Source organism: Falco rusticolus, chromosome 1 (assembly GCF_015220075.1).
Source record: "Falco rusticolus isolate bFalRus1 chromosome 1, bFalRus1.pri, whole genome shotgun sequence".
Taxonomy (NCBI): Eukaryota; Metazoa; Chordata; class Aves; order Falconiformes; family Falconidae; genus Falco; species Falco rusticolus.
In genome coordinates, this window is record NC_051187.1 from 89357866 (window position 1) to 89382768 (window position 24903).

Consider the following 24903-nt stretch of genomic DNA (forward strand, 5'->3'; position numbering starts at 1 on the left):
TCCATGTCCTAGTCTTGCAAACAAGCATGGAAGGATCATTTAGAAAGTCACTCCAGTGAGTCCTCCTAGATGTAACACCATCTTAATTCTTCAACTTAACAGTAGGGGACACAAAAGAAATGGGCCGTTTTGATGCCATGGAGAGACCAAGCATGCCCGTGCCGGCAGGAAATATCCTGTTGGGCTGGTGATGGTGATGGTGTGAGACTGTGCTGGCCACTTGGTTGGTGTCCTGCTGTGTGTCCATCCCCATGGCAGTGCTCAGGCATGTGTTTCATTCCCAGAATGCTGCTGCCAGCCCCAGGCTCCTCCGTGTCACTGACCTCCCCCTGCGCTTTTCCTCCTGCCTGTTCTTGTGTCCTTCCTGAGTGGCACTGGCCTGGACTTGGCATCTTCCCGGTCAGCTGTCCCAGCTGAGCACGGTCCCCACAGAGCGCGGCAGGGAGCAGCTTTGTTGGATACTCTGTTTACATTAATGATGGGTGAGCCCACTGTGCCGCCTGCACAGGGCTCTGCACCGTGGGCAGTGGCCAGCTCCCGCATCCCAGTGACTCCCCCAAGCCGGAGGCTACCGAGCCATAAGGATGCCATTACGTGGGAGCCACCATTCCCTGTGCATGGCTCTGCTGACCTCCTTGCCCTGCCCCATTCTGCACAGCAAAGTCCCCCCCTGCAGGGGATGTGATGTGGGGTCACATCGGAGCCCAGGGGCCAGCCCTGTCCCACGGGGCCACATAGCCTGGTGTAAGCCATGTGCTCTGCCTTGCAGGGTGACAGCAGGAAGCTGGAAGATGCCGGTGCCTACCTGACCCTGCCCTCTGCGAGGATGCTGCCAGAGCTGAAGCTCCTCTCCGGCTCCTCCTTCCGTGTGAGCGGGACTGTGTCGGGCTTAACTGTGTCGGCCCGGGACAGCTTCCAAATCTCTACGCTCGTCTGCTCCACGAAGCTGACCCAGAATGGTGAGTCCCAGCTCCCCGCAGGGGTGGCGGTGGGGCTGTGCCCCCACCCCAGCAGTGCATTTTCACCCATTGGATTGGCGCTTCCCCCCACGGCTGGAAAGCAGCTGGACCGGGACTTGCACCCACTGCACCCGGTGCCAGGACAGCCTGCTGGAAATGCAGGGAGAGCAGGTATGGATGGTGAGGACTGAATTACCGTTTCGACATGGTCAGGACTGCCAAGGCTGTTCCCAGGGTGGGTGCAGGCTCATGGGGCAGCATTGTCCTGGGGGCTTGGGGGGCTGCCATCCTATGGATAATGCTGCCCTGGCTGATGTGCTGCAATCCGTGTTTGCTGTCCTTGCCCTGTGGTACCACTGCTACTGCACCCTGTGTTGCACTTCCCTGGTGCCCACGCCACTCTGACGGGACATGGTTTGCTGTGGGGTCTTCTTTGCATGTTGCCGGTTGATAACTCCGGGCGTTAACTTGGAGAGTTTCTCTCTTTTTTCCTCTTTTTTTATTATTAAGGTTTTCTTCTGGCTTGTCTGTCTCCTGAGCCCTTCTGAGTTAGCAGCAGATTAGTTTTCCAAGGCGAGGGAATGAGAACAAACAATTGCAGGCTGCAAGTGTTTCCAGGCACTCTCCCACCTTGGGGGTGTGGAGCTGCTGCCAGGGGCTGTGGGTACTTAGCAGTTTCTTGGCTGGCACAAACCCTTGCAGATGGTAATTAATCTGCTCTTGCCCATGGGGGAACTGAGCCGCTGCCTCTGATCTGGGAGCTGGAGGGAGCTGCTGAGTGTTGCTGTTGAAGGCTCCGTGACCTTCCTTGGGCCCTTCAAAACGAGGCTGGGAATTGGGACTCCCTGTTTTTAAACCCCCGTCCTCGGTTATAGCAAGCGTGGGCTTCCAGCCCTGGGGTGCCTTGCGTGGCTCATCGCAGGGCAGCCAAGAGCATGCATGCCACCTCAGCACAGGCACATTGGCATTTGCTGGTGGGATTTTACCTTGTACAAAATGTTTTGGGAGGTGGCAGGACAAAGAAGTGTCAGCAACCTTGAGCGAGTGCTGGTGGTTATCAGATGGCTTCCTGTGCCCCTCTGAAGCGAGCGGGGAAGGGAGCGCGAGGCCAGCAGCGGGCAGGGAGGGCTGGTGGGGCCGTGCTGCTCTTGCGGGCATCCAGCTCGGGGAAGCATGGTACACGTGCCTCCACCATAACAGGGACAGGCAGCCCGGTCCTTCGCCGGGCCCGACCGCACCGTGTTGCGTGGTGGTGCCAGCACTCAGGCCGCTGCCATGCTCTCAGCGTGTGTCTGTGTTGCTGTGGAAAGCCCTGCAGCAGCTGCAGCCACCCATCTCTTGGGGTGGGCAGCACCAGTGCCTGTAGGTAACATCTGGAGCTGTCTGGAGAGTTACATGCTGCACAGCAGCACCAGTGCCTGGCATGCTTCCCACTCCGTGGGCAGGTGGCAGCGGAGCTCGGCCAAGGGAATATCGCACAGAAAAGCCGGGGCTCCCTCCTACCCCGCAGCGGGATGCTGCACACCCTCTGCAGGGCCGGCCGATGGCAATGCTTTGTCCCACTTTTGCTGAAGCGCAGTGACGCAGCTGGGGAAACCGCAGCCCTGGCGCAGGGTGTGGGGCTTGGGGACCGTAGCCGCATGGCTCGAGGGACACGGCGCACCGTGACTCATCGCTGCTGCGCTGACAGGGTCTGGGGCTACTGAGGTTCAGTGCGAGTGGGGCTTGGGGCCGTTGCTGTTCAGTCAATTCCCTTCCTGCCGCACAGTTACAGCTTCTGCAGTAACAACCTTCTGTTTGACTGAGTTTTATGCTTTTACGATACGGAAGTCAGGAAGCTTTCTGGGCTGAGCAGGGTTTGTACCGGGAGTTGGAGCTCGGCAGGGTCCTGGCTGCTGCTAGCAGATGTCCCTTCCTTGAAGGGCTCCTGGGGAAGCTGCAGCTCCAGGGCTGAGTCCTGGTGTTCTGGGCCTCAGTTTTTCTCCCAAGGAGGAGGGGGTAAGGAGGGAGGCAGCCCCTGCCCGTGTGGCTGCATGATAGAGGTAGAGCGGTGGGAGCTCATGATGATGGGCACTCACCCCGTGCTTCTCCCAGCATGGGGCTAGCAGCGAGCAGCACCGTGTTCCCAGGGATGGGGGTCTCCAGCCGGTTGCCCTGGGTGGTGCAGGGGGGATGCGGGGGCCTGGGGGTCGGTAACGTTTGGACCTGGCAACCAGTGAAGCTGTGCTGACTCTCCTGTTCCTCCCACCCAGTCAACCTGCTGGGGCTGCTGAAGTGGCGCTCCAAGCCCAGCCTCCTCTCCGAGAACCTGCAGAAACTGATGAACGTGGATGGAGGGGAGGTCATCAAGGTACAGCCAGGACCTTGCCTCTGCTGCCATACTGGGATCTTCCCTGCTCTGGCACTCACACCTCCAGCCATGTCCCCATATGGCTGCTGCCGGGGGGCAGAGGGATGTGAAAGCTGCCGGGTGGGCGGCAGCGTTGGCACCGTGCTTTTCTTGGCAGCCTGCCCAGGATGCCGAAAGCAGCTGCTGGAGCTGCCCTGGGCTGAGGCTGTACTGGGTGGACTGGAAGCATCCTGCATGGCCTCAGTGCCTCTTCCCCAGGAAGAGATGCTGCCACTGCCTGTGGCGATTGCCCTGTTGGCCGTGGGAGCCCCACGGGGGGCAAGTGTGCGGCCAGAGGGGCAGTGCTGGGCTCCCACTGTGGGACGGGCAGAGCTAGGGAGTCGTGTTCTGGCAAAGTACTGGACGCCCTGGGCTGAGAAAGGCTGAGGATGGGCACAGGAGCTCTGTGCCCAGGCAGGTTGCTCCTGCACTCAGATGTGGGTCCAGGACAATGCTGGGAGCCAATGCTCAAGCCCTCACCATCCTCTTGTCTCCCTCAGTTCCTCCAGGACACATTGGACGCCTTGTTCTCCATCATGATGGAGCATTCAGATACGGATGTCTATGACACGCTTGTCTTTGATGCCCTGGTAAGTGGGACCTGCTTCCCTGTGGGTGCGAAGTGTGGCTCTGAGCCCACTGACCAGTGCAGGATGGGCCCAGGTCAGATGAGGCTCACCGATCTGACCGGGTGAGCTGTGCTCAGAGCTGTGCAGCAGCTCTGGCTCCACTGCAGTGCCTTGTGTTGGTAGAGTCTGGCCAACCTGGCACAGGGCAGGGTTGTGGCTCTGCAGGGATGCTGTCCCTCCAAGGGACAATTCCAGAAAAATTCAAAGGTATTTCTCCTACACTGAGATGAGAGTGACCCCAGTGACAGCACCAGAGGAGGGTTGTGTTTGGGGTGGCTGCTGTAGGCAGCCAGGGTTGGTGAAGGTGCAACCTCTGAGCAAGCTGGCTGTGAGGAGTCCTGAAGCTGCTGGGCTCAGGGCTTGTATTGGGCTTCCTGTCTCGGAGGTCTGCCTGTCCTGGCAGGCTGGGTGGGCAGGCAGGGGGCTCTGGTGGCCACAGCAGCCCCCACAAGGGGTCAATGCCACTCTGGCCATGGGTGCAGGCAGCCAGCTGTCTCTGGGCATCCTTCTGCCCACACCGAGCCATGCTTGCTGCCCACTCCCCTCAGGTTTTCATTGTGGGGCTGGTGGCAGACAGAAAGTTCCAGCATTTCAACGCTGTTCTGGAGGCCTACATCTGCCAGCACTTCAGTGCCACGCTTGCCTACAAGTGCGTACCTGGCGTCCGCGGTACAGGGAGGGACTGGGCTGGGGCAGCGGACACAGGGAGGGCTGGGGCACAGGGAGCGCTGGCAGAGCCGAGCTGCAGGACGGCTGCTTGGCCAAGGCTGGGACACCTGCGGAGCCACGGCCACATGCATCCCCATCCTGCAGGAAGCTGATCTCCGTGCTGACGCAGTACGTGGACCATGCGAGCCAGGGGGAGCCCTGTGAGCCGCTCATGCGTACCTTCAAGGCCTTGGAGTACATATTCAAGTTCATCGTCCGCTCCCGGCACCTCTTTGCCCAGTAAGTACTGGCGACTGCTCCCGCTGCTTCAGGTGCCATGCTCTGCTGGGCTGCTGCACCAGCGCTGTGTGTCAGCAACCTCGCTGGAGCGTTGGCCCCTGGTGATGGGGTCTGTAGGAGTGAGGAAATGGTAAGGTCCTGTGGTGGTCCATGTGCCATGGGAGCAGTGTTGGTGCTGAGCATCAGTTCCGAGGTTGTGGCACTGACACCTTGACCTGCCTGGTGCTAGTGCCAGCTGCTCATGTGCAATGTGGCACCCCGGGGTGGTACCCATGGGGCTCGGCACGCTGTGGATGTGCTACGGCAGTGACTGGTCCCTGGCCAGGCTCTCCTCCACCACCATGCTTCCTCTCCCTGGGGTTTCCAGCAGTTTTCCACTGTGCTGCGCTGTGCTCCGGTTGCTGCTGGAGCAGTCATGGGCCGGTGTGGGTGGTTGGTAGCACCATCTGTCATGGGGCAGGAGAGCTCCTGCAGCACGAGGGGCTGTGGCAGTCACACAAACCACTCTGGCTGACAAGTGGTGTCTCACAGCACTTGCAAAGCACGTTGGTAGTGAGGCAATGTGTCAACATCAGCACGAGCATGCCTGTGGTTTGCTGTCCGTCACACTAATTGCTGCTGGTTCTTCCTGCACATGTGTTGATTGAGAGCCTTTGTGCAGGGTGCTGGTGAGATCAGCTTTGGTGCGGCAGCGGTGGGGTTGCACATGAGCCCTGGGCTGGTGTGGAGCCCACGTCCCCTCCCCACAGTGCTGGTGGCTTTGCTTGATCTCAGTGTGGTCAGGCCCTGCCCCAGGTCCCACTGTCACGTGCCATGGCATTGGGAAATGCCCATCTCCTTGGTACGGCTAATCCAAACACCACATGTGTAAGGGCAGAGGGACTGCAGGGACCTCCTGCCCAAGTCACCCCTGATGAGTGGGTTTTTCCAACTTGCCCTTAAAAACCTCCTGTGGTGGAGACAGCAAAACTTCCCCAGGCAGCCTGCTCCCCTGCATAGCCAGCACTGCAGCTGGAAAGGTTTTCTGGCACCCAGCCTTGCTCTTGCTTGTTCCTGGAGAGCTTCTGCCTGCCCAACCCATGCAGTTTGGGAGCTTTTTAGAGGATTTTTCCTTGGAGAGGAAAACACTGTGCTTTCAGTGAGGCTCATCTTTCTGTGGAGCTGTCTGAGCTCAGCTCAGACCATCTCAACCCTCAGCTTTTCATCAGCCTCTGTGCTGGCCCCATGGCATCGTCAGCTCTGCCGATGGCGTTACCTGTGAGCCTCCTGCTCGGCACTAACACTGCTGTTAGCAGGTGTGGATGGTGGAGGGTGCAGTGACAACAATTTGGGCAGCGGGGTCTGTGCAAGGACCACCCCGGCACATCGGTGACAAAGACGTGTTTGGCGCTAGAGGGTTCCTATGAAGCACTTTCACAGCGCCCACGGCTCTCAGACCTTGTCCCAGCTGCTCTCACGCTTCAGCCAGTCACTTGACTTCTAAATAATTTCCAACGCACAGTGCATGTTTGGTCTCAGGGGTCCCTCACACTGCAGCAAGACCAGAGGCGGTACAGTGCCTGCCCCAGGGCCTGGGGAAGGGGTGCCTGGGCTAGCCCCCCTTGCGCTTGTGCTGGCTCAGTGGCTCATCCCCCTGCCCAGCGCAGGCTCTAAAGGGGGTTGTAAGGGAGAGAAGCTTTTTCCCAGGGGCTGTAGTGACCGGGTGAGGGGCAATGGTTCTAAACTGAAGGAGGGTTGGTGTAGATTGGACATAAGGAAGCAATTCTCTGCTGTGAGGGTGGTGGGATACAGGGGCAGGTTGCCCAGAGAAGCTATGGATGACTCATCCCTGGAAGCATCCAAAGCCAAGTTGGCTTTGAGCAACCTCATCTAGTGAAAGATGTCCCTGCCCATGGTGGGGGGTTGCACTGAATGATCTTTGAGGGACCCTTCTGACCCAAACCATGCTGCGACCCTGTGATAGGCTGTGTAAGGGGTGGGAGCCTTGATGGCTCCTTGTTGCTGCTGAGGACAAGGTCAGTGTGTCCCGTTCCGCCCCCCCCCCCCCCAGGTACCTCTAGAGTCCTCACAGGACCTGGTTCCATTCGTTCCCTGTGGGCACGAGGTTCCTGGCATAATCTGCATGATGGGACAAACAAGCCTCTGCCGGGCAGGCGTAGGTGAGCCCAGCTGTGCTGGTGGGCTGAGGTGGAAAACTGAAAACGCAACCCATCAGAGTTACCAGAAAAAGCAAGTGAGGTTCCTCTTTCATTCCAAGTAGAGGGCACCGAAAGGCGAAGTGCCCTGAGGCACAGGGGTGCCAAGGGCTCTCACATACAGCATATGTGGCTCCAGCCTGTGTGTGGGAGGCAGTGTGACGGCCGGTGCCACGTGGCTGCTATTTGGCTGGTGCCTGTTTTGCAGGGAGCGGGGTGGGGGACGGGGTCTGTTGCCTCCACTCGAAGGCTCTGAGCACCACGCAGAGGTGCCAGGATGCATGTCGGTGTCCCCGTCAGTGCTCCGTGCCCAGCTCGTGGTGAGGAGCTGTGTGGGGTTCCCGGTATCCCCCAGGGACCCTCAGACCTCACTTTGCACCCACCCGGACTTCACCACCTCACTTTGCTGTCTGCCGGCACTCCCTGCACTCCTCTCTGTCCTTCCTTGTCGCTCTCGCTCTTCCCAGGGCCTCATCTGTGGCCAGGCGGCTGCTCCAGGGCTCTGCGTTTCTCCAGCATTAGAACAAGGTACCTACATCCTCGTCATGTATGAAAATACAGAGCATATTTCCCGGTTTATAGAACTTCTGGCAGAGAAAATTAATTATATGGAGCATTTGCAAACAGCCCTGTGAATTTGTTTGCATTGGAACGAAGACATCCCTGAAGACATTTAGTGTTTTTATTAATCTTCCCTTTATCTTAGTGATCTTAACAGTGCAATAACACAGACTCCTCAGATCTTCTAAACACTTTAAATGGTGCTACAATTTGTACACAGTCTATAATTTAAAGAAATTAGATTGTAATTATAATGAGTTACTGCAGATTTCTGTATCTATTTGATTATGTGAGCTACCTCTGGAATGGGATGAGCAGCTCAAGTAGCTTGTATGAGGATCCCAGGTTGCCACAAGGATGATGGAGCCGGGGCCCGCTGGTGTGGGGAGGAGGTTCATTGCTCAAACCCCTTTGGCAGCTCCATGGCCACTGCATGGGGAAGGGGCTCCCTGATTTCCCCCCTGCCTCGGGCAGGAGGCGTGGGAGCCAGTGGGCTGTGAAGGGGCCGGACCTTGGTGCTGGCCATAGGATCTCTGTGCCCAAAACATGCTTTCCTGTGGGAACACATCCCCGTCTCCAGCCACAGTCCCTTTGGCACCCCATGCACTACACTGGGGCAGGCAGGGGCCAGTGGAGCCCCCTTCGCCCTTCACGATGTCAGGATCCTCTCCTGCCCCCCACCATGGTAACCCTGAGTTCCCTTGGACCCCCCTGGCACCTGTGTGGCTCCATCACCCTGGGGAGGGGGGGGCTGGGGGAGCTGGGGCTTGGTGATGCCGTGGTAATGTGGGCTCCCACTTGCTGCTTCCTCCTTGCCAGTTCCTCTAGCTGCTTCTGCTTTTTGGGTGCCACTGAGGACAGCAAAATTTTCCTGAAAGTGCTTGTTGTCACCCCAGGGCTCGCCCTGTGCCAGATGTTCTCTCCTGCTGGCATGGGGGAGGCTGGGGTCACACACTTTTGCCAGAATCCCTCTGCAGCCACCTGCTTTGCAGCTCGTGGCCCCCTTGCCCAGCCCTGCTCAGCCCCCCTGGTTCCTGCACCTGCCCCAGCTCTGGCAGCACCCGTGGGCTCTGCCACGGCCCCACTCGTCCCCTCTACTGCTCCCATCATCCCAGCACCCCTGCGAGGACCAGCCTCTTCCTCACCCCAGCCAGTTACCTGTGCAGCCAGGGACCCCACAGCTGCTGAGCGTCCTCACTGGCCCCGCTGAGGGGACTTTGCTCGGATCCCTGGAGTTCCCCAAAGGCTGGGGGTGGCTGCTGGGCTCCCACCATGGTGGGACGGCAGGGGGTTTGCAGGCATGGCATCCCATCCCAAGAGCCACGCTGACCCTTCCCAAGTACATCACGGTCAGCGCGGGTTTTATCACCGTCCTAGCGAGCTGCTGGCCCCATAAGTTTTTCTACTGCTTTGGTGGCAGTGCTGTATGATTTCTGTGCTGCTCCTCAAGCTCCATGTGTGCCGGAGCCCGAAGCTGCAGGAACCAAGGTGGGAGCATGCCCAGTGTCCCAGGTGATGTTGGGCTTCAGCACCAGGCTGTGCCCGCCAGTTTTCCTGATGAATTTCTCTAAACCAATAGGTTGGTGTTAAATTAAAGACCGTGCTGACCTAAGTCTGCTGCAGCAATGCAAATCAGCCATTACCTTGGGTTAATTGAGCTGGATGGTCCAACTGCTTTACCGCTCTGATTTGAGTCGTTACACACTTAAAATTTTGGAAATCAGCATTGGCAATATGTCTTAGAATTGTTAAAATAGCGTACCCCATTCATGCGTGCCCTCGTTTAGACAGAAATACAGAATTTTGTAGTCAAGAGTTTGTGGTGGAGGTGAGTTTGCAAATCTAGGCCAGCCGGTGGTGGGTAGATGTGTTAGAAAGAGGGACTGTGGAAAATCTAATAAATCTCTAATAAATTGTGGTCATTGGATAGTGTCGCTGCCGTGAGAATAAAAGCTGTACACGGACCTTCATTTCCTTTTGCTTGTCGGAACACATACAACTTCTTTAATTCTCTGGCCTCTGGCAGGGTTTTGGGGCAGCTGGAGCAGGCCAGGCTGTGGGGCACAGGGGCTGCTGGGGCTCTCTGGTTTGGTGACCTGTAACATGTGGGATGAGAGGGAGGGACCTTTCTGAAGTTAGTTTAAGCTCTGGTTCGACTTGGAAGTCAGTCAACAGCTGTAAACCAGCCGTGGCTCAGCTGATGCACTTATCTGAGCACATCTGAGATGCCTCAGGCAGATCAACAGGCTTGTTCCCCCTGCCAGAGCTACAATGTTCCCTCGGGTTCGTTTACCAGATAGGAAAGATGAATTTGAAGGGAGAGCTATCCAACTGTGATTTTATAAAACAAAGCAGCAAGGTTTTTGCAAAAGCTAGGCTCAATAAAAATAGCTGGTAAGCAAGAAATGACAGATCTTGTTTGTTCTGCTGCTGTATGCGCAATTAGAAATGAAAACACAATTAAAAACCAAACACGTATGGCTTGCTGTGGTGGCAGGTGGCGTGCGGGAGTCAGGTCGGGCTGGAAGAGGTGCCTGTCCCCGCGGCCACAGGGAGATCAGTGTTTTATTCCTCATTTCCCCACCGGTGCATGCAAAGCGCTCCCCAGCGAGGCTCGCTGCTCTGCTTGCTGCTCGGGGTGGGGTGCTCAAGTACCACCTGTTCTTCGCAAGGAGTTACTGCGATGCCTTTACTCTCACGGTGATGCATTCGATTAGTGGCTTTGAAACTTTCTCGCAGTTTTGCACATCTCATGGCTAAAATTCCCCATGTGTTTGGTTTGTTCTGCGACTGGGTGTGCAGGTTGTGTTCAGGACTGGGGGGGGCAGGAGGTTTCTTGCTCAGGTGGGAAGATTTGAGAGGACTTCACTGCATAAAATCATGTAGGAGATTCTATTAAAAAAAAAAAGTATATACCTGAGCCCATATAAAATGGTGTATATAAATAAGACAGCAGATAGCAATCTTTAATATGGGTAATTCTGCACATCTGAAATGTTGATTCTAGCTGGACCCTGCACTGGGCAAGTGGCCGTGCTTGGCCAGTGGCCGTGCTGGGGCTCACTGCTAGACCCAGCTACGGAAAACAGTCACCCAGGAGCATAATTAATTGGGCTGGCAGGTGATGCGTGAGTAGAGGCAGCTGTGCGGCTGGTGCCGGGGGAAAGTACGTGGTGCGGCGGCGGCAGTGCGGTGACTCTGGCTGTTGCAGGCTCTACGAGGGGAAGGAGACGGCTGAGTTCCAGCAGTCATTGCAGCGGTTCTTCCTCTCCCTGAACCAGCTGATGAAGTCCCCGCTGGAGGGTCCCACGCTGCTCTGCCAGGTATGGAGGTGGGGATGGTACTGTGTGTGGGCTCAGCTCTGATGTGGCAGGATGGATGGTGCCCCAGCTGGGGTGCTGGCTGTCCCCGTGCCAGGGTGACACCGGCTGTGCCCGTACAGTGGCAACACCAGTCTTCCTGAGCGCAGACCTCCCCATGCACAGGGTGTCGAAGGGAGCTGCCGCCCTGTGCGGGGTCTCACGCTCCCCAGGGACCCCCACTTGTGCCCCTGGTGCAAAGCCCCACATTGCACTGGTGCCCAGGGCTGCAGTGCGGGTTTGTGTCAGTAACTTAGTGCCACTGGGCACTGTGCCTGTGCCGAAGGCTGGAGAAAAGGGTCTTGGGAGGGCTCCTGGGGTTTGTCTGCATCCCAGAGCTGGCCTGGTCCCACTCCCTGCATCCCAAGGGCCAGGCTGGCACTGTGAATTTGGGGGAGCAGAAACCATGCCCTTTGCACTGCGGATCCCTGCAGGCATGGCTGTACCCGTTACTAGCAGCTGGTGCTGAGGTCCCCCAGCTGCCGGTGCGACAGTGCCAGGGTTGGAGCTGAACGGAGAACACAACGGAGTCACGTGCACTCTCTGAAGTCAGTCAGCGAGAGGAGGCAGGAGCTGGTGCTGGGGCTGAGCGGGTCTCACCTCGGTGCTGTGCTGGGGGCAAGGATGTGGCTGTGCTCTGCAGCCGTGGTGTCCCAGCTGGAGAGAGGCATGGTAGAGTGCAGGTGGGGACCTTGTCTGCACGGTGGCCCTGGGACAGCTGGCAGCTCCTGTGCTGCATTATCTCATGGCATTCTTAGATAATCCCTTGCAAACTAATCTAATGATAAAAAAACCCCCACAAACCAGTTTGAAGACTGACAGGACAGCTATCCTCGTGCAGAGGAGGGCTGTCCCTCCTTATCCCCTCTAAACACTGATGTTATTCTGATTTCCATCTCAATACCGTTGCTCTAGAGACTCTCTGCTATGGTAACCTGACGTGTGTGTGTGGCAGCCTTACAGGCTGCTGCGCATCCACCTGCATCGGTCAGCACCTTGTTCAGGTCTGTGGGACAGGATTCATACAAACTCATCTAAGAAGAGAGAGGCCACCGTCCAGGGCCGAGGGGAAAGCTCTCCCATGCATCGCCACAGAAGGCATCCCTGCGACTGCTGCAATCACCATCAGGAGTAGCAGGGGTGACAGCAGATGACAGCAGTGAGGCACAGGTGGTGTGGTGGGGGGTCTGCCACGAGGCACAGCTGGGTCTGCTAGCTGCCTGATGCAGGTGTTGGGGAGGAGGCAGAGGACTGTGGGGAGTGGATGAAGCCCACACCTGGGATTCAGCCATGCCGGGTGTCTGACTACGAGGAGACACATGCGTGCCTCACCCCGCACACCCCGAAGCTGCAGCCTTATGGCAGGCAGCATTAATTGGAAGAGAGGAGGCTGCAGTTAGCTCAGCTGGGCTGGGGGAGGCCAGGTGAGTCCATGGCATGGCCAGCAGCCACTGCCTGTCTCAGCAGGACAATTTTTCCAGCTGCAGCACTGTTGCCATTCCCCTAGTGCGCTTGCAGCACTGTGTGTGTGCGTGCAACAGCCAGACACCATTAAAAAGCAGGTTGGAAGACTGTATTTCTTCATGTACCGTTGCACTGCTGTGGCCTCGGGGTGGGATACCTTAGTTTGGGGTGCCCTCCGCCCAGAGCATCCTGCAGGAAGCAGGGGATGGGGCTTGGGAGTTTGCCTGCTGGTGCTGCCAGGTTTGCTGAGCATGGCCGTGCTTTCTCCTGGAAAGGGCCAAATTCTGCAGTGGGATCCCAACTGCTGAGCAGGAGCTTTCCCTGTGAAAATAGCTTTTATGGTTGCTGTTACTTTGTTAGAGGGAGCAGGAGAGATTAAAGCTCTCTGGCAGCTCAGAGCTCTTCTCTTTAGAGGGAGTGTACCCCTTAGAAGCTCCCCCCCGGATCTTTCTTGGGGATTGTTGGAGTGCTGAGCAGGTCGAGATGCTGGGGCCAGGGTCTTCTGTGGGCTTTGGTGCTGAGCACTAGCAGGACACCACCCTGCAGAGAGACTTTCCCTCTGCTGCAATGTCTTCTGGATGTGAAATACCTGGACTCAGAGACCTTGTCACCAGGTCGCTGGCTTGGTGGCAGCTCTTTGGAGGGTGGCACAAAGGGGAGCTCCTTCCATCAGTGTGGGGTGGCACCGGCGTGGTTTCTCATTGACCTCCCCCAGGTCATTTTTGGCCATTGACCTCCCAGCTTTAAAGTTGTCGGGTTTGTGGATGCAGAGCCTGTGTTTGGTATTTCTGAGTGTGGCTTCCTGCTCAGCTGCATCGTGGTGTCAGCTCACCCTGAGCACAGGGTCAGCCAGGTCTCCTCGCCATCACTCATCCTCCTCGGTGCTCACTGCTGGTTCTGCTGCTCCACAGGCATTACAGTAACAGGGTTTCTCCCACGTCACCGACAAAGCATTCCACTGTGGGGGAGAGTGCCCGGATAAAATTATTCAGTGTGGAAGTGAGAATCAGAAAATGCTCTTAAAAGCAAGAAATGCCTTAACTGTAAATGCCCAGTGAAGGGCTCTGAGCTGACCAGCACGCTGGCGGGTGAGACCTGGGACTGTAATGGATAGTGCTCCGTGCCTGGCACTGGTCAGGGAACACTCACTCAAACTTGGGAATGATCACGAAAGCACTTAAGAAGAAAACAGAAAACATCCTTTGGCACAGCTAGGTCCCTGTGGTGCATCTGTGTCTGGTGCCTATGCTCCAGAGTGTGAAGTCGAGCTGCAAGAGCCCCAGCAAAGGGTGACCAGGTGTATGGGGCAGATTTCAGGTGGGATCATCTGCCTGGCCAGACAGACACCCCCCACCCCCCATCCTGGGAAACACACGAGCAGGGAGATGGGACAGGGAGCTGTAAATTTGCCTTCGGTCTGGGGAGGGGGTAGGAGATGGAAATGCCTCTCGTGAACCAGGCAAAGGCAGTGCTTGTTCATCTACTGTGTGATAAAGCTTCAGGCCCCTTGTGATGGTCTGTGATGAAGCTCCAGGCCCCTTGTGATGGTCTGTGCCTGCTCCTTGGAGCAGGCTGTGGATGCTGAAAGTTTGCACAAGTTTGCTGACAGCTGTACTGATCCGTGGAAAAAAAGTCTACCAAGATTATTTAAATAAAAAGGCATTTCTGACTCAAGTAGCCCTGACCTTGGGAAGCACCATTGCAGGCTTGTGAGCCCGCAAGGTCCTGTCCTTTTCCCCTCTAAGCCTTAGACCATGTGCCTGGCTTCACCACTGCTCCCCCTGTCCAGAGGGTCCCATGGCTTCCCTGGTGTTCTGTCCCATGGTCACCCCGGCCACGGTTCTTGTGCTGCATTCAGGACTGGTTCCTGCTGGACCATAGCTGCTGGGTCTTGCTGTATCCATCCTGATGGCATCTCCTGAACATCTTCAGCAGGTGCTCCAAGGAGAGAACATTTTTCCCTCCTTCTCTGAGCAGACTGTGTAGCTGCTTTACAGTGCTTGCGGACCCCTTGCATCTCTAGCTGCAATGACCAGCTCCCATCCGGCAGCTGAAGGTAATATCCAAAAGATCTGTTAGCAGCTGACGTAAGCTTCGCAGCTTCATCCTGTTCTGCCTACTCTTGGTTAAAGCTGCAATTATCTGATCAGCCCAAGGCAGAGCTGATAATAGCTCACTAGCTGCAACACTCCTGCAAAGGCCACCTCTTTTGTGGAGAGAGCCCATCCTCTGTTGGGCTGCTTCAGGCTGGGGGTTTTGTACTCTTTTGACTACTTGAAGCAGTGCAGAGGGGGCTGAGTCTCTTTTGGCTCTGCTTACTGGTGTCAGACAGGCTGAGGGCCAGGGATGAACCCACGATGTGGTCCTAGCCAGAGAGCAGGAGCATCTCTTCAGCCAAACGACCCCAGCATCCCCAACAAGTGCTGTGACCTGGAGGGTGCCCTGATGAGACGGAGCTGGAAGGCCACCTGCTCCCGGCGTGCAGCTGCCTTGTGCATCTCCAGCCAGGGAACAGGGCTTCTGCTGCAGCTGCTTGCTGCTGTAGCCAGAGGGCCCTTGAGAAGAGCTTCACACATCCCACTGCTTCCCTTCTGGAGTCCTGGCTTTCTCTGCACCCAAAGAAGCTGAGTTTTGAGGCAGAATTGGGGTACAGGCTTAAGCAAACACTTGGGGCTCATGCCAGCTGCCAGGGTGCTGAGCACGGTGCAGCAAAGCATCAGACCGCTGCCAACACAGCCAGGAGCGTCAGGGGACCCAGACTGTGTCCTGTGCCTGCAGGCAGCCTGCTCAGGTACACAGCCGCTGGCAGTGGGTGCACGTTCCCCCTTGTTCGTACCTGGGGAGGCACAGCCTGCTCCCCGCCATCTCTCCTCGGTTTAGGTCCAGGCTTACCCACAGCTCAGCAGGGCAGAGCAGAGGAGATGGGGGGTCTTGGGGTCTGTGTTTGCATTTCACAGCCTGGGCCAGGGAGTGCGCTTTGCTGAGGGGGTGCTCACGCGTGCCCGTGGCTGGAGTGTCCCTGAGGCTGCTCTGACTCTTCCCCTGTGGCTGCTGGCATGGGTGGGGTTCTGTGGGATACCCTGCTGCAGGCGATGTGCAAACCGCTGTGCAGCTGCCGGGCTCTGCACCCATCCCCGCTCTGCGCTGGGCTCCCCGAGGGCCACCTCCCTGCCCGGTCCCGCCGGACCTGGTGGGTGGGCACCAGCCGCCCATCCTCCAGCTCGCCGGTGCTGCTGGAGCATCACCAGTGGCATGGACAGGCCAGCTGGTTCTGCAGCTGGTGGGAAAGGGGACACAATTTGTACGTTGTGGGCAGGCTGATGTGCTCTTGCCACAAAAAGTCAGTAAGGGGGAGCTCATCCTCAGCAGTGAAAGACCGACATTTTCAGTTCTGCAAGGCCAGGCAGTTGTCTTGGCAGTTACAATAAAAGCCAAAACAAGTTTCTGGAAGAAATCCTTCCTGAGACATAGATACCAATGTTTAAGAAGTCTTGTAACTCTGGAAAAATTCTTGAGAAATAGGAGAAATTCTATATTAGCTCATTTTTCAAAAAACAAATCAGATGACCTTGCTAGCTGTAGACCAAAGAGGCTGACCGTTGATCCTGGCTCAGTCATGGAGAGGGTGCAATCAATTCAGAGTTAAAGGGTGGCAGTATAATTAATGTTAATCAGTCCAGCTTTACTAAGCATGGAGTTTAATAAAAGAAAAATCAAATTTAGCTGTTACTTTTTTGAAGTTACAAATGTGACTGACTAAGATAACTGACATAATAGGCGAGACTAACAACTGCATTCTGATTTAAAATTAGCATTGTGCAAGTTATTAAAATAACTACTTTTAATCTTCTTAAGATATATCTTCTTGGTTCTAAAAAAGTCATTAGAAACAGAGAAGCATCGTGCTGGGTTGGGCATTTCTTTTGGGTCCCAGTGATATCGTCTCTCAGCTCGGTGTATGCTGGTTCGCCAGACGTGGCTGTGGCTGGTGCAGGGGGCACAGGTGGCAGTGGTGGAGCTGGATAATGGGAGATCCTCTGCTCTGTGCCCCAGCGCAGAGAGGGGACAGGGCAGGGGACGGGGCTGCAAGGTGGCAGCTGGGAGCTGCCAGCAGTGAGTGGCCAAAGGCAACTCCAAGTGTGGTGTCATTGTCAAGAAGTCGGTCAGTCCATGGGTTTATATGCAAAAAGGTGTTAAATGGAGCCATCTGTAGGGGCACATGGCGCGGCCGAGGCTGCTGGTGGGTGCTGTGCCCAGCCTTGCTGCCCTTGGGTGCAGCAGGTGTCTCAGTATCAGAGAAGGGTTTGCAAGAGCTACAGAAATGACTCGGGTCGGGTGCGTTTGGTGGAGGTTAACACCATTTCAGTCAGCTAGAAGAGGGTAGCAGTGGACTCAATTATGGTCTTTGCAAACCCAGAGGGAGAAGATGTTGCTGGAGCATTGCTTAATGTGCCACAGGCCGAGGCAGAGCCCCGTCCAGCAAAGTGCACTGGGGCTCACCGGGCTCACCAGAAATGTGGTGCCGGGCGGCAGGATGGGCAACTGCCACCGCTGGAGCCGGCTTGCGGCTGCCAGGGCCCGGATCCAGGATGGAGTTTTTAATTCTATCTGGAGATCTTCACAGAGCCGAGGGTCTGCCCTGCCCTGACATCGGCAGTGTCTGCCCAGCAAGGAGGGGCTCGGAGCTGAGCAGAGGTTTCCGTCCCGCTGCAGGGTGCGCCCGGGGCAAAGCCCTCACCCGGTGTGTGCCCATAATCTCCATATTCACTGTGCTCCGAGGGATGTGTCCAAGGTCAGCTTGTCCAGGCACTTTTTAAAACTAGGTGAACTTGCAATAGGCACCAGTCTCTCAAACTCCTGCTGTAACACAGCATGGACTTGGTGCCGAAACCACTGGGTAAAAATTCCTGGAGCTGACTCACATTGCAGCCAGCCCCATGCGGACCTGCAGACGTCACACCTCCTGCAGCTGATGCTGACATGCAGGAGTGGAGACCACCTCTGGCACCCGCCTGCAGCTGGAGCTGGGAGGGTCCCTGGTGCTGCCTTTGGCACAGTTGGGAGCCCAGGGAAGCCCGAAGGACCAGCTACCCAGCAAAGCCAGAGAGAAGCAGAACTCATCATTTATACTACTTAGTTACTTCATAAACATAACAAAGTAGATTTTAATGTAGAACAATTTGTGGCCAGTGGGTTTGCTGTTCCAAAAAACAACCGGCCACGTGCCCCCCACCCGCGCAGCCTTCCATCGAGGGTGTGGAGAGGGGCGGCCCCGCACCTCCGGCAGCCTGGGCTGTGGCAGCAGCGGCTGCGGGCAGCCCAGCCGGGAGCAGTGCTGGGGGGTGTTACAGCAACGCCAGCCAGCGCCCGCGTACCTGTCAGTCATGTTGTAGGATTTTATGTGTTTTCAAAGTAAAAGCTGGAGACAATTATTCTTATTGAAAGTGGTAGAGTTACCTGACCATAGCGGTTCTGGGTGCCTTGTTGGATGCTGGTGGCTTGGCAAGAGGAAGCTGCTCCCAGCTGGACGCCCCTTCCCCAGGGATGGCAGGGGCCATGGGCTGGTGGCTGAGCGCAGTGCTGCTTCAGCAAGGAAGGGGGAGGCTGAATGAGGACTGCGCTGGCTCAGCCCCCGCAGCCTGCAGGGAGGCAGGAGGGGCCGGGGTCACCTCCCTGCCGGCACAGCATGTCTGTCAGTCTGTCTTGCCCCCTGGGCACATGGCGAAGCAGGGCCGGCGCAGGCAGCTCTTGTCTCTCCGCAGGGAGCAGCACTGAAGTACCTGCCTTCCATCCTCGAGGACGTGTTTGGGATCTTCGACTCCTCTGCGCTGGGGTAGGGTCCCCGTCGCCCCCATCATCCCCAGCCCTGCTCCGTGGTCTGCTTGGTGCCTGCCGCAGCCACCTCTACCCCTGCTCCCATCCCACGGTGACACCCGTCCCGGAGCTGCTGTCAGGGATGCAGGCTGATGCAGTGGAGCCAAGGGCGAGGGCGGGAGGAGGGGTCTGGGTTTCCTCACGCCTGGGAATTGCCTCCTTATCTCCTTCCTAGTGCAAAACCAGGGGTGGGTGTTGCTTAATTTTAGCAGTAGCCTGTGCTTCAGGCAGGGACTGAGCCTGGAAACCCCCAGTCCCATCTGGGTCTGGTTTGGGCATTCAGGCAGGGTTTTTACGCCAGGTGTCTCTGTGCAACCATCTGCGGTGGGCACGGGCTGCCTCACAGCTTTCTGCGGTGGGACCATCCTGCCCTGCACCTCCCCACACAGCTCTGCCCCCATCGGGGGGCTCCCCCCGCCTGGCAGCCCCTGGCCAAAACACAGGGGCAATTGGTACCCGACCCCCCGCTGCTGCATTTGTCTTCTGCAGAAGGAAAGGGGCTGCAGGTGCTCAGGACTGGAAACAAGTGGGGCCCTTGCAAGCCCTGTGTTTAATACTCGTTAAAGCCTCTTGCCTGGACCACAGGGCCCTGTTGCGGGACTTCATTGGGAACCTGCTGCCCCAGCGCCTGCTGAAGCAGAAGCTGCAGTCCCTGACCAGCATCGTCAACAGCAAGATCTTCCAGTCCTATGGTGAGAAGGGACACCGGGGGTCCTGCCCATGCTGAGCTCTCTTGGGAGGGCCGTGGCACAGGATGGGGATGGGTTGCTGCTGCAGAGGCCCCCCCTGTGCCCCTGAGGCAGTGCCATGCTGGGGGCAGTTCCGCAGAGGGAGGCAATTCCCTTGCCCCTGTGCTGGAGCAGTGAGCTGCCTGGCCCCTCGCCAGGGCACCGCTGGTGCCCTTGGAACCTCTGCTGCTGCCTGAGAGCTGCTGGGCTGCAAAGGAAAACACGGCTTAGCCAAAGCAGGACACAGTGTGACGGCTCGGGGAGGGGGTGTTGGGGGCTTGTTGTCAGACTGGGAGGGCATGCTGAGCAGGAGTCCCCAGGCCTGCCCTGACTCTGATGCGGTTTGGTATTCTTTGGAGTAATCTGAGTGACGGAAGAAAGAGTAGATTTGGTAAATTTTGCCCTGCAAGGCAGAAGTGACTGGAGGCATGCAGGAGGACATCAGGATTTAAAATAATCTCAGCAAGTTGGAGAAAAGGTTTTGAAAGATTTAAATTAAAAACACTCATGCGAGAGCAATCACTGAACAAGCAGGGAACAGCACAGGGCGGCAGCAGTGCTGCAGGACGGGGCTGGGGCTGGGGGAGCAGAGGGGTCAGCAATGCAGCCCCCGTGGGGGGAGTGCCCTGCACCCTGCTCGGCATCACCAGCGCCTCAGCTGGGCTTATGTCCACATGCGGTTTTGGGTGGCACAAGAAACTTGTGTCTGAACTGAAGAAGAAAGCCGTGGGAGATGCAAAGCTTAGAAGACAGGGCGAGGAAGAAATGACTGAGGGCTTGGGGCGGGAAGAGACGCGGGTGAGATGCGACAAGCTTTCAGATATCCATGTGGTATTGTCAGAGGGAAGGGGAGCAGGCTGCCTCGGGGAGCTGAGCCAGGCGCCTGTGTCTCGGGGGCTCAGGGGAGCAGCTCAGCTGTGGGCAGGAACCGTTTTGTGTTTCTGCCCGTGGAGGCTTTGAGCGATGGCAATGCGAACATGTCTAACTCAGCCATTGAAGTCATCGCCTGCTGCGTGCTCCAGCTCTGTTCTGAGCTGCCGTGGTCCTATGAGTGCTCCCTGCATCCTGCCCTGCATCCCTGCCCGTGCCCCCCAGAAGCCAGCACGACACCGCTCCTCCATGCTGCACAACAAGCAGACGGTTGTGCCAGCATGAAAACAGTGAAGAAATGTTTTCCCCCATGTTCCTTCTCCTCGGTCCCCTTTTAGTGATGCCACCAGAGTGACAGTCAGCAATGTGGCACCGTCAGTGCAGGGTGGTATCACAAACAGCAGCCCTGGCCAGAGGAGCAGTAGGGTACGCAGTAGGAAGGGCAGCAGGTTTTTCATATATTTGGCACTGGAGACTCTAGTTTATCTAGATGGTGTCCAGTTTAAAAGTCTCTATCTGTTAAATCTGAAGTGCCTTTAACAGAGTAGAGAAGCAGAACAAAGTCCATTGGCAGGAGCTGAAGCCAGAGAGGTTCAGATGAGGCTTTTCTGTTTTATTTTACTTTATTTTACCAGAGAGTGTAGGTAGCTGAGTAATAGGGTGCAGTGGATTCTCTGTCTTGGAGCCTTCCCACCAGGATTTAATGTTTTCCCAAACCCCTGCTCCACCCAAGGAGGACATTAGCTCCACATGTGTGGGTCACAGCCCAGACCAGGCATTGTGCTGGTCCCATCCATCCTGTTGGTCCCTTTCCTGTTGGGTCCTCTCCAGTGCCGGGGCAGTGCCGGCACCCACCAGCTTCGTGCCTCCCTGTCTTGCCCCCACAGAGTGCCGGGAGCTGCTGCTGCAGATGGCGGTGCCCATCCTGCAGGAGCTGATTGAGAAGGGGGAGGAGGAAGGTGCCTGCATTGAGCTGCTCAGCAACATCCTGGAGGTGCTGTACAAGGCCCAGAAGGTAAATACCGTCTTCTCTGCTGCCTCAGTTTCCCTCTCCAGTAATCACCTTGGAAGTAACCTGACTATACCTGTTTGAGTAGGGTTAAGCACAAGTTACCAGTCACAATATGGTTGGGGCTGATCATGGTCACCTAAAGTCAAAGGGGGGCTGTTGGTGCCTGCCATCCCAGTGGGAACCTGCCCAAGATGGGGCTAAAATCCTTTTGATTCCCACCTCAGCTGGTCTCTGGTGAGTTCCCACCAGTCCCCGTAAGTGGGAAAGGGGCCTCCAGGCTGAGGGGAGCACCCCCCGAGGGCAGGGAGTGTCTCACCGGCTGCGCCTCTCACCGTCCCAGCTCTGCAGACCCAGGCAGGGGCAGGGGAGAAGGTGGCCACTCATGACTGCTGCTGGCCCCTGGGCACCGTTGCTCTCCAAAATTAGCAGTGATGGCCCTAAACATGGGCCAGAGCCCCATGGCATGGGGGATCCGGCCCAGACCCCCGCAGCAAAGAGCTAACCATGCCCAGGTGGTGGGGACCCTTCCCCCTGTGCTGCCTGCAGGAGCCTGCCCGCTGGTGTGGGGTACCAAAGCAGGAGATCACGGTGATACACCAGCCCAGCTGCAACCCAGGGCTGAGTGGGCTGGACGCGGTCCTGCTGCGGGTGTCTGGCCACCCAGATGGGACTTGTCCCAGGATGGCCTCTGGTGGGATGGGGCTGCCCTTGCTGGGCATCAGCCCCACTCCCTTGTTGCAGAGAACAGAGGAGCTGCAAGCACAGCATGGCACAGGCAAGGCATGGCGCAAGGACCGTGGGGACATGGAGCTGGTGAGTGCCTCTCTGGCAGGCTTCCACACTTGGTGGATGGTGTGGGGTAGCCAGGTGCCCCTGCGCATTTGGGAAGGGCTTATCTGCAGCTCACTATCGTGACAAACCCTTGTGTCAAGGCATGGAACTGAGCTGCTGGCAGGGATGCTGCAGTGATGGGGTCAGGCCTGGAAGGTGCCTTGCAGGGCTGGAGATGCCAGGGGTCTGAATGTCTCTAGGCTTGTTGCGAGCCCCCAGTGTCCTGCCCTGGGGTGGGGGCTGTCTGTGCCCAGACCTTCTCCCTGGAACCCCATAGCCTTGGTGCTTCATTGTGCACCAGCTGGTGGGCTTGGGCAAGGAGCGAGTGAGGTCTCATGGCTCTCAGGGGGCATCAGGGTTTTGGGGTGGCCCAGTGATGTTCCCAGCGCTGCTCCCAGTCTCTAGGGCTCGTGCAGCCGTACTGCTGGAGAAGGTCTGGCAGAGCAGATCCAGGGACAAAGAACTGCTTTTGTTAGAGCACAGGAAGGTTAAAGCATGGGCTTGCAACACTGGGAGCAGTCTACAGAAGCGGGAGCACGACTGGTGACTGCCGATGGTCCCGGCAGCATGACCTGTGGTTGCTGCCCTCCTTGTAGGCTCCTGCCCTGCCATTGCAGGTGTTTGGGCTGAGCATGTGGGAGCCACAGGCGCAAGCACTGTCCTCGCATGACTGTGCCGGCAGTTGTCTCCCTGGGTCACCCTCCTCCTCCTCTGTTTCCCATGGCACAGAACCGTGGCAACCTGCACAGTGTGGGATGCCGGGTCATGTTGCTGCAGTGCCAGGCTGGTGTATTTGGGGGGGCAGGTGGTCTGTACCTTGGTGGCCATCCCCCTTTCCCTGTATTGCCTGTGTGGCACCCTCCGGCCCCTGCCTTTCTGCAGCTAGCATGGGGCTGTGTCCCTGGGCCACCAGTGAGCCCATCACCGTCTCTCCCTGCAAGCCTGGTCCACCCACAGCGGGTGGCCACTCCTGCAATGCTTTAGGAAAGCGCAGAGATCTGTGCTCTGGCTCTGCAGGATACTCCCTCCATTTCTCTCCTTCCTAGGCTGGTCTGTGCTTTGGGGTCCCTTTCTGGGACCTCTTGGGAAGCCCACATGTCACACATGCAGCACAGTGCTGTGGAAGCTGAATTAGATGCATGTCACCATGTCCTGGGTGGGCAAGGTAGCTGTATGAGCATGGCATTTTAATTCCTGCGGCACTGGGAAGCCCAGACAACAGGAGGGAACTTGGAAACTGTGGTTGAAATGTCTCGATTTGGCCTTAAGTTGTAAACCTAAAATAGCCTTTAAGGAGAGGATGGGCAGGATGCTCATGGGTGAGGGTACCGCTCTTGTTTCAACCCCGTGCGAGCTGAAACTCGACCTTTGTCTGCCCAGTGCGGATGCAGGCATCCTCAGCCATCCCCAGCCAGGTGGCCGGCTTTGCCAGGAGGCTGTGCAAGGCTGAGCTGTACAGAGACTCCGAGCCCCACATTTACACCAGAGTGCATCACCTGGTTCCAGCTCCAGCTGGTCGCCCTGATGCTGCCAGCCCCCGTGTGGTGATTAAATGAGCTGTACTTGCTGTGCTGGAGTGGACAAGACTTTTATTTCAGTATTTCATATAAATCACATAAATCATACAAATTTCATATAAATTTCATATAAATCATATAAATCATGAATGTTTAGAGTCAGCTTGTGAATTCTCTTCTCCTGAGGTGCCACAAGCCTGTTCACAATGGCTGAGGATCTGGGCACAGGGCTTGTCTGGCAGCCACAGCCCGCCACACCTGGAGCTGCCAAGGTGTTTGGGCTTGTCTCCCACAGCTGGAGCAGAGCTGCTTCCTCCCCACTGCATGGGGCACTACAGGGCACTGAGAAACCTTGTTGCCCTGCCAAGAATAGCTGCAAACACTTTGCAACCTCCTTGTCTGCTTTTTTTGGTAAGCCACAGTAATTGCAGTGGTGCTGACCACATGTGGCCCGGGAGGTCATATGCCCCTCGCCCAGCCTGCCAGTGCCAGGTCCCAACAGAAGCTGGGGCCGCCACACTGGCTCTGTGCTGCGGGGGCCATTCCCAGCTGCGGTGATGGTGCTGTCCCCTGTGCCCTTCCTCCCAGCACTACAACAGGCAGCGCTGGGTGCTCAGGCATGGCCGTGACACATCTTACCTTGCAGGTGAAGGTGAAGAAGCACATCCAGCTGATCCTGGAGCGACTGCTGCACACCGTCAATCGGCGGGTGATTGTCCTGGACCGGGAGAACACCTTGCGGGTGAGTACCACCGCTGCCACCTCGCGCTGCGCCGGGGGCTGGGGCTTTGGGCGATGCGGGAGGTGCAAATGGGGTCTGGGTCTGGGTGACCAGTGCTGCTCGGCTGGTGCTGCAGCCTGGTACCCAGCTGGCTGGGGCTGGATGTGCAGGTATTAATGCAACAGGATGCATGAGAAAGCCTGAAAGGGAGGGGGAGCCGTGCCAGGAGCTGGTCTGGAGCAGAGGGTGCGTTGGGAGGAGCAGGCAGGGGGTGTGTGATGCAGGAAGCCTGTTTTGGAAGCAGATGAGGGTTTGGGCTGTAATCTCCAGAAAACAAACACCTGGACCCAGCAAACCATCCCAGTTTTACACGCCAAGAAGATGTGGGAAGAATGTGCTGGGACCCCCACCTCTTGTGGGAGGGGTAGGTAGCTCAGAGCACTGCTCAGCCTAAGTGTCATGCAGAGTGGCTGCAGGTGCAGTGATCTAACCGTGAAGGAGGCAGAAACAGAGCTGTGTCCAGGGTGGGTCCACGGGCACTGATGTGGACGTGGTGGCAGGCGCAGCTTGCTTGGCTGGGCAGTGAGGAGTGGACCTGACAAGCTGCTCTGGGTCACGAGGGTGGGCGAGGAGCTGGGTCCGACTGCGTTCTGGGAGCTTGGTGGGGCCATGCAGCAGTAGGGAAGCACCGTGCCAAGGGGAAGTGCCGCGCTGTGCCATGCCGTGCTGTGCCGCATGCTGTGCCTGTGGAGGTGTGGGCATCCAGAGTGGCAGCTTGGCCCTTTGATTGAGCCTTCTCGTGATAAGCCTGCATGTTTGCCATCCTGCTCTTTGTTCTTGTTAGTA

The 24903-nt window shown here is 57.2% G+C and overlaps 1 protein-coding gene across 3 annotated transcripts in view; it reads left to right on the plus strand.

Moving 5' to 3' along the window:
• LOC119148721 (dedicator of cytokinesis protein 2-like) overlaps nucleotides 1–24903 on the plus strand; it is a 79561-nt gene that overhangs the window by 13466 nt on the left and 41192 nt on the right. For 2 of the 3 annotated variants that reach the window (XM_037389246.1, XM_037389264.1), the window contains exons 18-28: nucleotides 770–959; nucleotides 3212–3309; nucleotides 3849–3938; nucleotides 4526–4626; nucleotides 4791–4925; nucleotides 10893–11004; nucleotides 18267–18337; nucleotides 18964–19070; nucleotides 20864–20991; nucleotides 21730–21801; nucleotides 23983–24078. In XM_037389246.1, the coding sequence (XP_037245143.1) occupies nucleotides 770–959; nucleotides 3212–3309; nucleotides 3849–3938; nucleotides 4526–4626; nucleotides 4791–4925; nucleotides 10893–11004; nucleotides 18267–18337; nucleotides 18964–19070; nucleotides 20864–20991; nucleotides 21730–21801; nucleotides 23983–24078 (1200 nt within the window). The remainder of the gene's footprint in view (nucleotides 1–769; nucleotides 960–3211; nucleotides 3310–3848; nucleotides 3939–4525; nucleotides 4627–4790; nucleotides 4926–10892; nucleotides 11005–18266; nucleotides 18338–18963; nucleotides 19071–20863; nucleotides 20992–21729; nucleotides 21802–23982; nucleotides 24079–24903) is intronic. The other variant, XM_037389257.1, reaches the window with a different exon arrangement.